Below are 13,993 nucleotides of genomic sequence, written 5' to 3'. Positions count from 1 at the left end.
AGAATAAGAATAAGAATAAGAATAAGAATAAGAATAAGAATAAGAATAGGAATAAGAGTAAGATTAAGAGTAAGAATGAGAATAAGAATAAGCATAGGAATAGGAATAGGAATAGGAATAAGAATAAGAATAGGAATAAAAAAATAGGAATAGGAATAAGAGTAAGAGTAAGAGTAAGAGTAAAGAGATAAAGTTGTTCTTATCTTATCTTATCTTAACAACTTTATTTATCCCGAAGGAAATTGTTGTGCCAGAGTTTCAAGTAAAACATAACAATAATAGATAATAGTAGGAAGAAAGAGCGAATGGAGCAACATCTCTTGTTTTGGCAAATTCCTGAACTAAATTGTTACTGAAGCAAGAAGAAGTGAATAGAATTTAAAAAAATAGAAAATTTAGGAAAGAGACACTAAGGTGAGGAGAAACTCTGGCAGGCAGCTGCCCGAGACAGCGTGTGTGTGTGTGTGTGTGTGTGTGTGTGTGTGTGTGTGTGTGTGTGTGTGTGTGTGTGTGTGTGTGTGTGTGTGTGTGACGTGCTGAGGACTGGGTCACATCTTCAATGGGTCAAATATGAGGCCTAAGAAAAAGAGAGATATTATGAAAAAGTAAAATATTTGATGTTATAAACACGGGTGAAACGTGAAATAAACACTTTATTTTTTTTTAATATAATTCAATCTTTTTTTTGTTTTTTTCATATCAAAATTTTCTATTCTCTATTATCTATTATTGTTATGTTTTGCTTGAAACTCTGGCACAACAATTTCCTTCGGGATAAATAAAATTGTTCTTATCTTATCTTATCTTATATAACAATAATAACGATGTGGCGGAGTTAAGTGATGCTAATGCTAACATGCTAACCCCTTATCATGGCGAAACGAGCGGGCGGTGATTGTGATCCGTCCACTCACCAAACCAAAGGAAAAAAGAAATGCGCTTCTTTTAAGTTGGCCGTCGGAGTGCGAGCAAACAGAAGAACAAGCGGTGAAACTGGGTGAGATTTTGTTGTTTTTCAAGTGAGAAGGTCTGTTCTGGAAAACATGCAGCGAAGCTAAAGTAGCAAGCTATGATCCCAGGTGTGATACTGAAGTGTGGCCACAGCGTGCACATCTAATGTTCCTCACAGTGGACCTCATCAGCAAGATGTCGTCGTCAAAAAGGAGAAAAGTGTACATGGAGTGTAGGGTTTGCCAAGGAAAATGGACTTGTGATAAAAAATACAAGAAAATGCACGGAGAACTGAGAAGACAGAACTGAAGCTGAGCGTTGTTGAAATTGCACTTACTTTTCTTCATGAAGCACAGGTTGTTCATCATGTATTTTTTAAAGGAACATTTCATCACATAGTTAGATTTTCATCAGTTACTTGTTCTCCTTCAGACTAAAACAAAGGAAGCATTTGGACTTAGTGTTACTTTAGGTAATTACGCTATGATTTTCTCCAAAGTGGGAGGAACCCGGAGAACCCTGAGGAAGCTTCACGCAGACGCTTGGAGAACCTGGAGAAGCAGGGACCTTCTAGCTAACCGCTCCTCCACCCGTAAAAAAAAAAAAAAAGAATATGTTTAAGAACAATCTGGGCTGAAAATCGGGGCCAGTGTTATCGTGCCACGTGAATTTATTCATTTTTGATTTGGAAAAAGGAAAAAAAAAAATAAACACAGATCGAGAAAAGTGAGCAGTTTAATGAAAAGGGAAGAACGTGATTCCGAGCCGCAACCTCAGAAGAAATACAGCTGCTCGTAGCCCGTGAAGTTCCCGGCGAAGACGGGCGTGAAGCTGTAGATCAGCGGCAGGGCCTCCTGTCCGGGGCCGTCGAAGCGGTGAGAACTTCTCCGCCCTGATAGAAGAAAACACGCCGTTGATTCGATCCGGCGAAGGTTACGGACGGAGGGAAGGAGGACGGCGACGCTCACCTTCGTTGACGAAAAACTGGGCCAGGAGAGACGACAGCTGGACGGCGTGGAGCGAGTGAGGAAACCTCAGCTGGCCGTCCCACTGGAAGAGGTTCACCTCCGGGTGCCACTGCACGCCGTAGAAGGGATATCGCTTACCTGATGAATAATGAAGATCAGCGTCTGCTAAACCTTTTAAGCACACGCGTCATTTCCGGACTAAAACCCCATAGTTTGTTCACGCAGCGGTTTAAACGACGAGAGCTTCACCACGCCGAAACATTGCAACGTGATGATGGTTGTTGTAGAAACCGTCATTTACGGACCGTGAGATTGTAAGTACCGAAATTTTCGGACGATAACCCGCGACTTTTTTCACTCAAACAATGATGCGGCTGTTTTTCAGACGTGCTTGACGCGGCGAAAACATTTTTGTCACATCGGACCGATGAAATGACCGGGATATTCTGAGTCCGTTTAACTCCGACACCGCAGAAGACGACTGACGGTTTTAGCGCGCAGGAGGAAGCCCGAGATAGCGATCGGCTAGCTGGTGCGGCTTATATTGAGGTGCGCTCTATAGTCAGGAAATTACAGTATGTAAAAATGTAGCGACTGTAATTTCCGGACTATAGCAACGATGCAGCTAATTTATGGATTTTTTGGGGCCGAAGAGCTTCACCACGCCGAAACATTGCAACGTGATAATGGTTGTTGTAGAAACCGTCATTTACGGACTGTGAGACGCTGCTTTTTCCGGACTTTTTCCGATTTTTGATTTCTTTCGCATGCATTCATGCATGCATGTGTGATTGTGATCATGCATGTGTGTAGGTTTTAGTGATGTGTCGTTCGTCCCCACCAATCAGGCGCCCTTCGAGACGCTTTCTTTTCTCTTGAAGGTGCACGTGATTGGTCAATATGCATGGCGTCGTCTCTGTGTCTGCACTGTGTTTCTAAATGTCAATCTTTAGTAGAGACTGCTGATCTTTTTCTTTTGTTTTACATATTTTAATTCATATTTTTTGCGTGTTTTTCAGGAGTTCTGTGTTGTTTCAGTCCGAATTGGTTAAAAGTTGATTGGTAAATAGTTAAAAGTCCTTGTATTTTATGGTTTATTTATAGTACTGAAGAGTTAATATTTTTAATTTATTTTTAATTTTTAATTATTTTATTTTGTTGTTGCATTTTTTCAGGGATTCTGTGTTGTTTTTCGACTTTAAATTTGTTGAATGTATAAAAAGCTAAAATTGTTTTGTATTTTATAATTTATTTGTTGTAGAGCTTTTAATATTTTAATTTATATTTCGTGTGTTTTTCAGGGATCCTGTGTTTCACTTTAAATTTGTTAGGTATAAAAAAGCTAAAAGTTTATTCTTGTATTTCATAGTTTATTTGTTGTTGCACTGAAAAGTAAATATTTTTAATTTACATTTTGTTGAGTCATGTGTTTTTCAGGGATTCTGTGTTGCTTGACTTTAAAGTTGCTTAGTATAAAAAAGTTAAAAGTTTAAATTAGTTAAAAGTTCACTGTAGAGCGAAAAAAATAAAGGCTATTATAATATAGTAGTATAATACATTTTTTTTAATTAATTATCAATTAATTTTGTGCAAAATGTTACATTATTATTGGTTATATATCGATTAAAGCAACAAAAAAATCTGTAGAGCCGTTTGGGAGCCGAAAGGGCCGGTTCTCTAGAAAGAGCCGGATTTCCATCACCAGTAGGTTTGTATGTGCGCATGCATCTATGTTTGTATGTATTTAAAAATGTAGCTACCGTAATTTCCGGACTATAACAACGATGCGGCTAATTTATGGCTTTTTTTGGGCTAACGAGCTCCACGCCGCTGAGACATTTAGCCTCGTCGAGGCTATTGAGGCCGTTCAATTCCGATGCCGAAAAAGACGACTTTAACGGTTTTAACGGGCAGGAGGAAGATCGAGATAGGGAACAGCTGGAGGAGGACAAAGCGGGGATAGAAAATGGATGGACTTTTCCTGGTGTTATTCATCATTCATCCTTTTCTTCAGCCGTGTTACTGCCGCTGTTCGGAAAAAAGCATTTCCAGTAGCATTTCCAGATGTTACCGGGATGGATTGTGTGTAAATATCTCACGTTACAACATGGACACCTGCGGCTTATAGACAAGCGCGGCCTAAATATGTACACATAGATTTGTTTACTCATTTTTAGCCGGTGCGGCTTATAGTCAGGTGCGCCTTATAGTCCAGAAATGACGGAAATGAGTTGTCCTTCTATCGCACGCTTGAAGATTACACCGGGTAAGTTGGACATTTAGGATTCTCACATTTCATCAATTATCTTTGGTGATCGCGGCTTGATCATCGACTGACTTCCTGCTAATGCGTTGCTCCTTCTAGTGCTTTCTTGCACGATTTTTCACCGATTTTTCGGGGTCACAAGCACCATTCTACATGCAGGAAAACGAAGAGGTGCGGCCTACATATGTACAGGACTGTCTCAGAAAATTAGAATATTGTGATAAAGTTCTTTATCTTCTGTAATGCAATTAAAAAAAAACAAAAATGATTTTTTCATGATATTGTAATATTTTGAGATTTTTGAGTTTTCATAATCAGCAATATTAAAATAATAAAAGGCTTGCAATATTACAGTTGATTTGAAATGAATCCAGAATGTATGACATTTTTGCTTTTGTAATTGCATCACAGAAGATAAAGAACTTTATCACAATATTCAAATTTTCTGAGACAGTCCTGCACACCTATATTTATTTAGTTACTTTTAGCCTGTGCAGCTTATATTCAGGTGCGCTCAATAGTCTGGAAATGACGGTAGATATTTACATGTATTTTTTTTGAAAAAAAAAAAAAAAAAGGGAACCTTCAATGGTGGAGATGAATTCCACGTTGTTTTCAGCCTTGTTTGTGGAGAGGACGGAGAAAAAGCCGCTTAGCTTCTCGCTATTCTGGAAGGCCTGCGGGGACGTTTTATCTCATCAGTCACCGCTTCATCACGGAGGAGATGCAGATGGCGGGAAGGCGAGGATCGCTGGTCGTACCTTCACCGTCACACCGTAGTGGTGAAAATTACCGGTGAGAGGCTCCAGGGTTAGCGCCCTCATCAGCTCGCCGGGGAAGCCGTCGAACATCCTGCTGGATCGGGCGTCTGCGGAGGAGACGGGAGCGCCGAGGGGAAAAAAAAATCCAATGAACACGTGAAGAAACCTCCAACGGAGAAGGTCAGAGCGGCGGGTCGACTCCAGAAAGTTGTCTCTGCTGACCCCAGGTGGTCCGACGCCGCACGTACAGTTCAGGAAAAGGTCAACGGGTTTGCAGGCAGCGTTTGGGAAATCTACATCGGGAAGTTTTGACCAACCTGCGGTGAGGTTGAGAGGCAGCGGGATGTTCTCCGCCGTGGTGTTGGTCAACAGGTTCTCACCGGCCACGAGCACGGTCAGCAGCTGCATGCCCATGCACGTCCCCCAGATGGGGAAGAAGTCTCCGGCGTCGTTGGCCTGGAATTGAGGGATAATCTTGTAAATCAGGAGGAAACTACGGGTTCGGCGAACGCCTCCGGAGCCAGTTCATGGGGAAAAGGAACGGCAGAAGGCGGCGGAATTAAAACGAGGAACCGCCTCGCTGACCGTCAGCGCCAGCCTGTAGAAGATCCTGGCCACCCTGGCGAAGGCAGACGTCTCCAAGCTCACGGCGCCTCCGATGAAGATCAGCCTGGGGAGAAAACGCGGCGTGAGAACGACGGCCGTAGAAGCCAGAGGACGTCCGAAGGGAACTCACCCGTTGATTCTCCTGAAGATGTTCTCGTACTCAGCGGTGGAGAGGGTCAACCTGCGGCGGGGAAAATGGAGAAATGTTCATCACGGCGTTGGAACGACTTTAAAGGAACCAAAGCGGCGGGAGGACGAACCCACTTTATGGGCATCACCCTGCTGCCGCCGCTCTCCATGTATTTCACGTAGGAGGCAGGAATGTAGGTTTTCCCGTAGGGTTTCATCGAATCGTCCGACACCACCTGGGTGAGGACGCCTGCGGGAAACAAGCGCGGCGGCTTCAGACACCATTCCGAGGGTGTTTTTTTTTCGCGCTGGCGTCCCGGCGACGGCTTACCGATCACGGGCCTCTCGTTGGCGGCCTCGGGCCGGAGCCCGGACGGTTTGGCCTCGCAGGTGCGGCGGCTGAAGCAGCACAGAGCGAAAAGCAAACAAGCCAGCGCGCCGACGTCCATGTTTTTGTTTCCCCTCAACTTACAGAAGCGGTCGGCGGGCGGATCCTTCGAGGTAACGCATGCCGGCTGCTGGAGGCTCTGCGTTTATATACGCGGCCTAAGAAGAGGATATAGTCCGTAGAGGGAAGTTAGGAATACCCAGATTCACATGTGATGAAAAGCAAGACTGAACGTGCCGGTTAAGCAAGTTGACCTGCTGAGGCAACCAAATATTCCGCTGACGGCGAGAGGTTTAATGTAAAAAAAAACATTTAATGTTTGTAAAATGTGTGCAAGTGGAAAATATGCGCTTGCAGGGTTTCCATGAATGTTTACGCAACAGGAAAAAAAAAAAAAAATCATGATCAGATGATGATCAGAGATGCAGTTGAATCCATTTCTAGCCTGCAGGGTTGTTTTGAAAGGATGGATTTTAAAGGATTTGCGCATAAAACACGCCACAAGTCTCCTGCAAGACGGGTTTTTTTTTTGTTTTAAACTTCATTAAAAGACCTTGTGAGCATTGTAGAGTCTGAATTTTCTACATTTCCTCCCCGACGCTGATTGTGTTTCTGCTCTTCGACCGGGATGTGCGATTCGCCCACGTCACAATATGATGAGAATAAATGCACTTAAAGCGTCGCACTGCTGCACCATCGCTGCTCTAAACCGCTAAAAAATAAACCCGGTGATTACCAACAAAGAACCACATTTTCAGTTTAAGTAGAAGCTGCTTCTCATTTGTAGCTACGAGCTGCTGGGACTCGTGGAAGTGGCGAGAGACTGCGTTGTATCCTCATGAGAAAGAGAACCAAGATTTACTTTTTAAGGATGTCACACTTAAAAAAAAAATCCTTTCTTTAGACAAAGGGTTAGTTTAAAAGGTCAGTTCACAAAAATAACCAGACACCTGCAAAGCATCACTTTAAAATCAGTAAAAAAAAAAAAAAAAAATTTAAACCCACCCCCAATGAGAGTGACTATCTCTTAAAACTATCATCTTAAAATCAGTAAAATAAGTAAAAAATATAAAAGAAATTCAACCTGTAAAAAAAAATGAGTGAGCATTATTGAAACAATCACTTTAAAATCAGTAAAAAATTTTTTAAAGAAAATAACCGACCCCAATCAAGAATGACCGCTGTTTAAAACTATCACTTTAAAATCAGTAAAATAAAATAAAAAAAATTACCAGCCCCCATCAAGAGTGGTCGTTGTTTAAAACTATCACTTTAAAATCGGTAAAATAAAAAAAAAAATAAAAAAAATAATTTAAACCCACCCCCAATGAGAGTGACTATCACCTTAAAATCAGTAAAATAAGTTCAAAATATAAAAGAAATGCAACCTGTAAAAAAAAATGAGTGTGCATTTTTAAAACTATCACTTTAAAATCAGTAAAAAAAATTTAAAGAAAATAACCGACCCCCATCAAGAGTGACCGTTGTTTAAAACTATCACTTTAAAATAAGTAAAATAAAAAATAAAAAATTACCAACCCCCATCAAGAGTGACCGTTGTTTAAAACTATCACTTTAAAATCAGTAAAATAAATTTAAAAAAAATTTTAAACCCACCCCCAATGAGAGCGACTATTTTTTAAAACTATCACCTTAAAATCAGTAAAATAAGTTAGAAATATAAAAGAAATTCAACCTGTAAAAAAATGAGTGAGCATTTTTAAAACTATCGCTTTAAAATCCGTAAAATAAATAATGAAAAAAAAAAAAGTCAACCCGCCCCCATTGAGAGTGACCATCTTTCAAAACAAGGAAACCACAAGAATAATGATAATAAATACATTTTAGTTCAGTAGTGGTTTGGCACTGATAATACACACATGATATCTGCCGTTAGTAACATTTAAAGTACATTAGAGGGTTGAAAAATTGAAAGGAAATTAAAATAAGAGAGAGAAGCCCAGGGTTCTCCTGGCTCGGGCCTCAGGCGCCGCAGAACGTCGTCACACTGGTTTTTCCGTGCGAGTTTCCCCGGCGTGTTATTCTCGGTCACACGCCACCCAAGATGGCGTCGGCGTTCTGCTTCCGCCGACGCTCGAGAGAACAAGCTAATGTCAACTGTTCACTCCCAAAGAGTTCACTCAACATTTTTCATCTTTATCTGCAAACAAAGAAAAATACCAGAGCTCAAATCACGGTCGTCAAGCTCTTCAAGCTCTTCTCGTTGGGGATTTAATCCATCCGCTGTTGCAAAGTAAACATCAGCTAAATAATCTGGAATGTGTTTCCTCATCCTGAATCCACATGCTACCCGCAGGACGGCGTTTTATTTAAAGATGCTGCACATTTTTTCTTTCATCGCCAAACGACGATACAAGCAAAACTCCCGAAATGGGTGTTAAAGGACGACTTACACCGTCGCTTCTCCATCTCCCTACGGAGATCCTCGTACACGACGGCCAGCAGCTCCTCCTTGGTGTCCAGGCCGTCCAGAAACACTGCAAGAAACAAAGATATCGAACGAACACGTGCTTTCTGAGCTTTCCGTCTGTGTCCGTTCATCTGATTCTTCCCGACGCGATATTGCCAGAGCTCGGAAATCCTCGGGAGGGAATTTCAAAACATTCCGACGAAAAAATCCTTTTTGAGAAACTGCGGTTTTTAAAAGATCAAGGTATAGGTGACCTTGAAAAATGTGATGGTTGTCCATCATTTATTCCTGGACGGTTTAATAATACAGCCGTCCCTTAAGATACAATTAATTTGTTCCAGCAGTGGGTTTGTATGTTGATTTATTTGTATATCAAATAATATTGCCCCATTTAAACTTTTCTCTTTCAGGACTATTTACTGCGCTGATGCTTGAGCTGCCCCAGATCAGGTTAGGCACCAAGTTAGGCTATGCAGTGTGTGTGTGTGTGTGTGTGTGTGTGTGTGTGTGTGTGTGTGTGTGTGTGTGTGTGTGTGTCTTTGTCAAAAAAAAAAACAAAAAAAAAACACAGCTTACTGTTCTGTATATTTCCTGTGCATCTTGTATTTGCAAGTGTTATTTGCAGTGCTTATGTCCTCTATTGTAAGTCGCTTTGGATAAAAATGTCTGCCAAATGTAATGTAATGTAATTTTAAGATAACAGAAAAGAAATTAATTTGTTCCGCCCCCCCAAAACTCACAAAATAAGGATATTAATAAAGAAAAACCCTGAAAAAGACCCTTTTGCATATCGCGGATGCATTGCGATTATTCAAAAAGTATTCAAAAAGCTTTATTGTCAAAGTGCAGCCTCCCGTACCGTGACGTTATTCTTCTTATGTTCATGTGCAACATGGATCACACGTGCACCGCTATTATTTCATGCTTCATTTCCATAGAAAGCATCTTCTCTCTGGGTTCATCACTTGCTGTCTTAGGACCCATCATGATTATTAAAGAAAAATCCACAAAATAAGCACAAAAATACAAAATTATGCCACACAAGAAAAGTTGAAAGAAAAAAAAATCTTAAAATATTCGTATATAAAGTGATTGGTATCTTAAGGCGCCGCTGAAAATTATTATTGGTCTAATATCATGTTTGTTCTCTCCGTGTCTGCTTGGGTTCCTCAGGGTTCTCCAGGTTCCTCCCACAACCCGACAACATGCAGGAGGTTCACTGGAGACCCTGATGGTCCAAAATGAGAGAGCGAATGGTCGACACCTCAATGAGGGACGGGTTTCAACCTAAAGATAACGAAGGAATAATTAAAAAAAAAAAAGGAGTAGATTTGCAAATGCGCCATTTCACTCACCAATGCCGGAAACTGTGCTCTCCATCTCCATGCGGTTCTTCAGGTACATCGGCCACACGTGTCCCTCGAAGTATCCCGGGGGGTCGGGGGGGGAGTACACCCTGGAACTATTATTTTAACGACAGAGGATTGTCGGAAACACGGCGAGCGGAAATAAAATCACGGGATTGAAAAAGGGACGTTTGAGCTGGGTTCTCGCCTTCGCCTCTTCTTGCAGACGTCGAAAGGGATCTCCATGAAAAACCTGCGGTCGAACAGCTGGTTCAAGGGCCTGGAGACACACAGATTGCATTTTTAGGCTAAATGTTTGTTGTTTTACAGCCGCAGAAAACTTCAGCGTGGTCGCTTTCAGATGAGAAAACACCTGAAATATTCAGTGAAACTACACTGCTGAAAAAAATAAAGGGAACACTTAAAAAACACATCCTAGATCTAAATGAATGAAATATTCTCATGAAATACTTTGCTCTTTACACAGTTGAATGTGCTGACAACAAAATCACACAAAAATGATCCATGGAAATCAATTGTATCAACCCATGGAGGTCCGGATTAGGAATCACACTCCAAATTAAAGTGTAAAAACAAACTCCAGGCTGATCCAACTTTGATGTAATGTCCTTAAAACAAGTCCAAATGAATGTGTGTTGCTTCCTGAGTGGACACTATGATTTCGCACAAGTGGGATTGACTTGGAGTTACATTGTGTTGTTCAAGTGTTCCCTTTATTTTTTTTGAGCAGTATATTTTCACACACGGACGACTGCCTTTATTTCTATCCCAACGTGCTTTCAGCTTAAATTAACACCGGCTCTGCTTTAGCATGGATTGCTATTTTGTAGAATTGATACAAATCTCCCATTTCATAGCGAGGATAAAATAATACAAATAAAATTCAAATAGTCCGCGTGGTGGAGCCGCGGTGACCGGGAGTTGGCCGGGAAGGAATGCTTCACCCGTGGTTGAAAATCAGGAAACCCTCCACGATCAGCACGAACACGTCGCCGTGGACGGGCGGCGCCGCGCGCTCCGGCATCCGCTTCCTCATGAAGGACTCGGGATCCCGCTGCCACGAGTGGACCTCGCGCATCATGGTGTCCATGTTTAGCGCATCGAGCACTGATTGGTCAAAGGAACAGTCATAAATTTGTATTATTCATCCAACCAGTCCAAATGTTTCTTGTATACCAATGCATGCTGATTATTATTTTAGCGATTACCGTCAATTTTAACTACCGTAATTTCCGGACTATAAGCCGCTACTCTTCTCACACGCTTTGAAGACTGCAGCTTTAACAACGATGCGGCTACGAACGAACTTCGTGCCGTTAAAACATTTAGCTTTGTTACATCGGACCGATGAAATGACCGTAAAATTCTGAGGCCGTTCAATTTCGACGCTGAAGACGACGAACTTTAACGGTTTCAGTGCGCAGGAGGAAGACCAAGATAGGGATCAGCTGGAGGAGGACAAAGCGGGGATAGAAAATGGATGGATGGATGGACTTTTCCCTGTTTTATATATTTTTCATCTTTTTCATCAGCCTTGTTACAGACACTGCTGAAAAAAGCATTTTCGTTATGTATTTGTGGATGTTATAGGTTTCTATGCAAATGTCTCATGTTATATCGTGCTGCTTATAGACAAGTGCACGTATATATATATACACATAGATTTATTTACTTCTTTTTAGCCGGTGCGGCATATATTCAGGTGCGCTCAATAGTCCAGAAATCACGGTATTTACAATTTTTACAGCTGCATCTGTTTGGCATGCTACTTGTACGGTTGCTATAAAAAATAAAGACTGATTTGTTCAGCCTCCAGGTAATAATGGTGATGTCTGCTTCCCGTTTGGCTCTTTTCTCTCTCAATTTGCCAGGAAGAAGTGACATCCGGCCAAGAGGTAACGAGGAGCTCTCCTCCCGATTTGCTCGACTGCATTGTGTCGATCCTGAGACAAACCTTTGTTAGCTCACGCCGGCCGCCCGGACATTAACCCTCCGGTTGTTTTGGCCTGAATCTGACCTCCTCTTGAAAGTTTGCCCACCAGATATATAAGATTTTTTTCACCTTGCCGCCTTTAAGTGTACAGAAATCCACAACTGTCTCCGCCAAGTGGTGTGTGACAATGCAAAGGTTGAATAGGGTTCTTACTGTCATACTGTTTAAAGCCGTTGGAGTCCACCGGGACCACGGAGTCGTCCTGGAGAAAACACACTGTAAACACATGGGCTCTGACATTTCCCTGCATGAGAGCAGATCTTTAAAAGACGCTCTCTGTCTACCTTAAAGAAGGAATCCTGCGCGATGATGCAGCTGTTTGGTATCTTACTGTGGAGACTCTTCGAAAGAGTAGATTTTCCTCCGTTCGTCATCCTGAGGGAGAGACGGAGGAAACTGCTGTGAGAATATTGTACTTAATCTGCTCCTTTCAGACGTGAACGTGCACGGAATAATCCTGGGACTATTGCTGACATCTGCTGGATACAATAGTCTTTTGTGCTGTGCATTTTCAGTATTGAAGGGAAAAACAGTATGTTAACATGTTTAAATGCTTTAAACCCTTATGTTATTTCAAAGAATAATCCAAAAAGACATTAAATGTCTTATTAATTGCATATACTCAACAAATTCATTTTATTCTTATTGGTTTTGTTCAATAATACGACATGTAAAAGTACATTCTGGGTCTTCCACATTATCAGATATCTTAACCGATGCAGACTTTGTAAGTATCTGTCGGACATTGGACCTCCATTTAAAGTTTGTGTTGCATTGAATTTTCTCTTGAAACTGACTGTTAATTCACTGCAATGTTATGGCGAGCTGTACAAATTCAATTTTCAGATATTCCACATGGCATTAAGTTAAATGAAATGCATGCAGTCTTTTTAATGGTGCATCACAACAGCTTCTTTGTGCTGTTTCCCAGCACACATGTGAGCAGACTCTGCAGACCAGGTCAGGCTTATCACACTTTGACAGTCTTCTTATCAGATGTTGCAACATTATCATACAGTCATTTGGTAGACGCTTTTATCCTTTCATCATGCCTTGCAAATCTGAGGACCTTTGCCTTCAGAACCGAATTGATTCTTTCAAAACTGCCCCGAAATATATAACTTTAAAAGTTTGTCAAAAACGCTCTCCCAAGTCAAACAGAGTGAGTGTAGAGGACTGCATGTTTTGAAAAGATGCTAATAATGATTTTCAATATACCCTCCAGACTTACCCGCCTATTCCAACGACTAGCTTTTTCATTTTCCGGTTGCAATTTGGAGATTTCTCGATCAATTATGCATGAAAAAGATACTGAAAAGAAAAAAACAGACTGATTTATACAGGACGGGGACTTGCAGAAGCCGCCCTGTTGATATTGCATGGAAAACCGAGACTCATGCATTTCCGGGGTTGGCCGCCTGTGATTGGCTGATCCAGCTGTGACGTCGTTTGGATTCGGCGCCCAAAAGGGAGACCGATGTATTTTTTTAATAACCGTGTTACTATTATTATGATTAATGGACACGAGTAAATATCGAATCTGAAAAAAGATAAATAAAATTAAAATAATAATTCAGCTGTAAAAGTAAGAATGCTTCGCATAAAAATGCCGGGTTTAAGTTTTAAATATAGATTCGTGCAAGGGCATGATTCACGAGAACACCAGACGAAAAAATATTTCGATGAAGAAATAACGACACAAAAATGATAGCACAGCTATAAAAGTGAAAGAATCCGAAAAGGTGCAAAATACAGCCAAACCCATAGACTGCACCACTAAACAAAACAGTGTACATACACTGTAAGTCCATTATTTACATTTTAAAAATGCATATAAACCTAATTAAATAGCACCAAATCCCTGCTATTGAAATCGTGAGTAAAATTTGATTAAAAAGTCACTGAACCATGTAAGTAGTAATAATAATGATGATGATAACAATAATAATAATTGGCAGAAAGTACATTGCACGTAAGAATGAGCTAGATTTAGCGAATAAAAAAAATAAAATAGAGTAAAACAGAACAAAATAAAATAGAATTGCATAAAATAGATAGAATAAAAAAGAATCGCATAGAATAGAAGAGACTCCGGAAAAGACCGGAAAAGCTTAGCGCATGCGCAGTGCAGCT

At 41.0% G+C, this 13,993-nt stretch overlaps 2 protein-coding genes across 3 annotated transcripts; both read right to left on the bottom strand.

The window, feature by feature from the left end:
- Positions 1–1,671: 1,671 nt before the first annotated feature.
- gghl (gamma-glutamyl hydrolase like) lies at positions 1,672–7,688 on the bottom strand. Of its 2 annotated transcripts, none has more exons than XM_086173361.1 (9): positions 6,013–7,688; positions 5,817–5,931; positions 5,683–5,733; positions 5,532–5,616; positions 5,264–5,402; positions 4,947–5,053; positions 4,769–4,862; positions 1,920–2,028; positions 1,672–1,843 (listed from the first exon to the last, which is right to left on the bottom strand). In XM_086173361.1, the coding sequence occupies exons 1-9, from the start codon at positions 6,128–6,130 to the stop codon at positions 1,687–1,689; spliced, it is 975 nt and encodes a 324-aa protein (XP_086029487.1). In that variant the 5' UTR covers positions 6,131–7,688; the 3' UTR covers positions 1,672–1,686. The 2 variants fall into 2 exon arrangements, with proteins under 2 accessions (XP_086029487.1, XP_086029488.1); XM_086173362.1 differs by having other exon boundaries at positions 1,920–2,057; positions 6,013–6,146.
- Positions 6,103–13,974, bottom strand: nmrk1 (nicotinamide riboside kinase 1). Its single transcript, XM_086173363.1, has 8 exons — positions 13,092–13,974; positions 12,145–12,235; positions 12,014–12,062; positions 10,812–10,974; positions 10,055–10,126; positions 9,856–9,962; positions 8,484–8,567; positions 6,103–6,227 (listed from the first exon to the last, which is right to left on the bottom strand). The coding sequence occupies exons 1-8, from the start codon at positions 13,118–13,120 to the stop codon at positions 6,145–6,147; spliced, it is 678 nt and encodes a 225-aa protein (XP_086029489.1). The 5' UTR covers positions 13,121–13,974; the 3' UTR covers positions 6,103–6,144.
- Positions 13,975–13,993: the final 19 nt, after the last annotated feature.

Source organism: Fistularia commersonii, chromosome 26 (assembly GCF_037954325.1).
Source record: "Fistularia commersonii isolate RoL2024-O1a breed Wild chromosome 26, RoL_Fcom_v1.0, whole genome shotgun sequence".
NCBI lineage: Eukaryota > Metazoa > Chordata > Actinopteri > Syngnathiformes > Fistulariidae > Fistularia > Fistularia commersonii.
The sequence above is the reverse complement of the archived record's forward strand: the minus strand, read 5'-3'. Positions and strand labels throughout refer to the sequence as shown.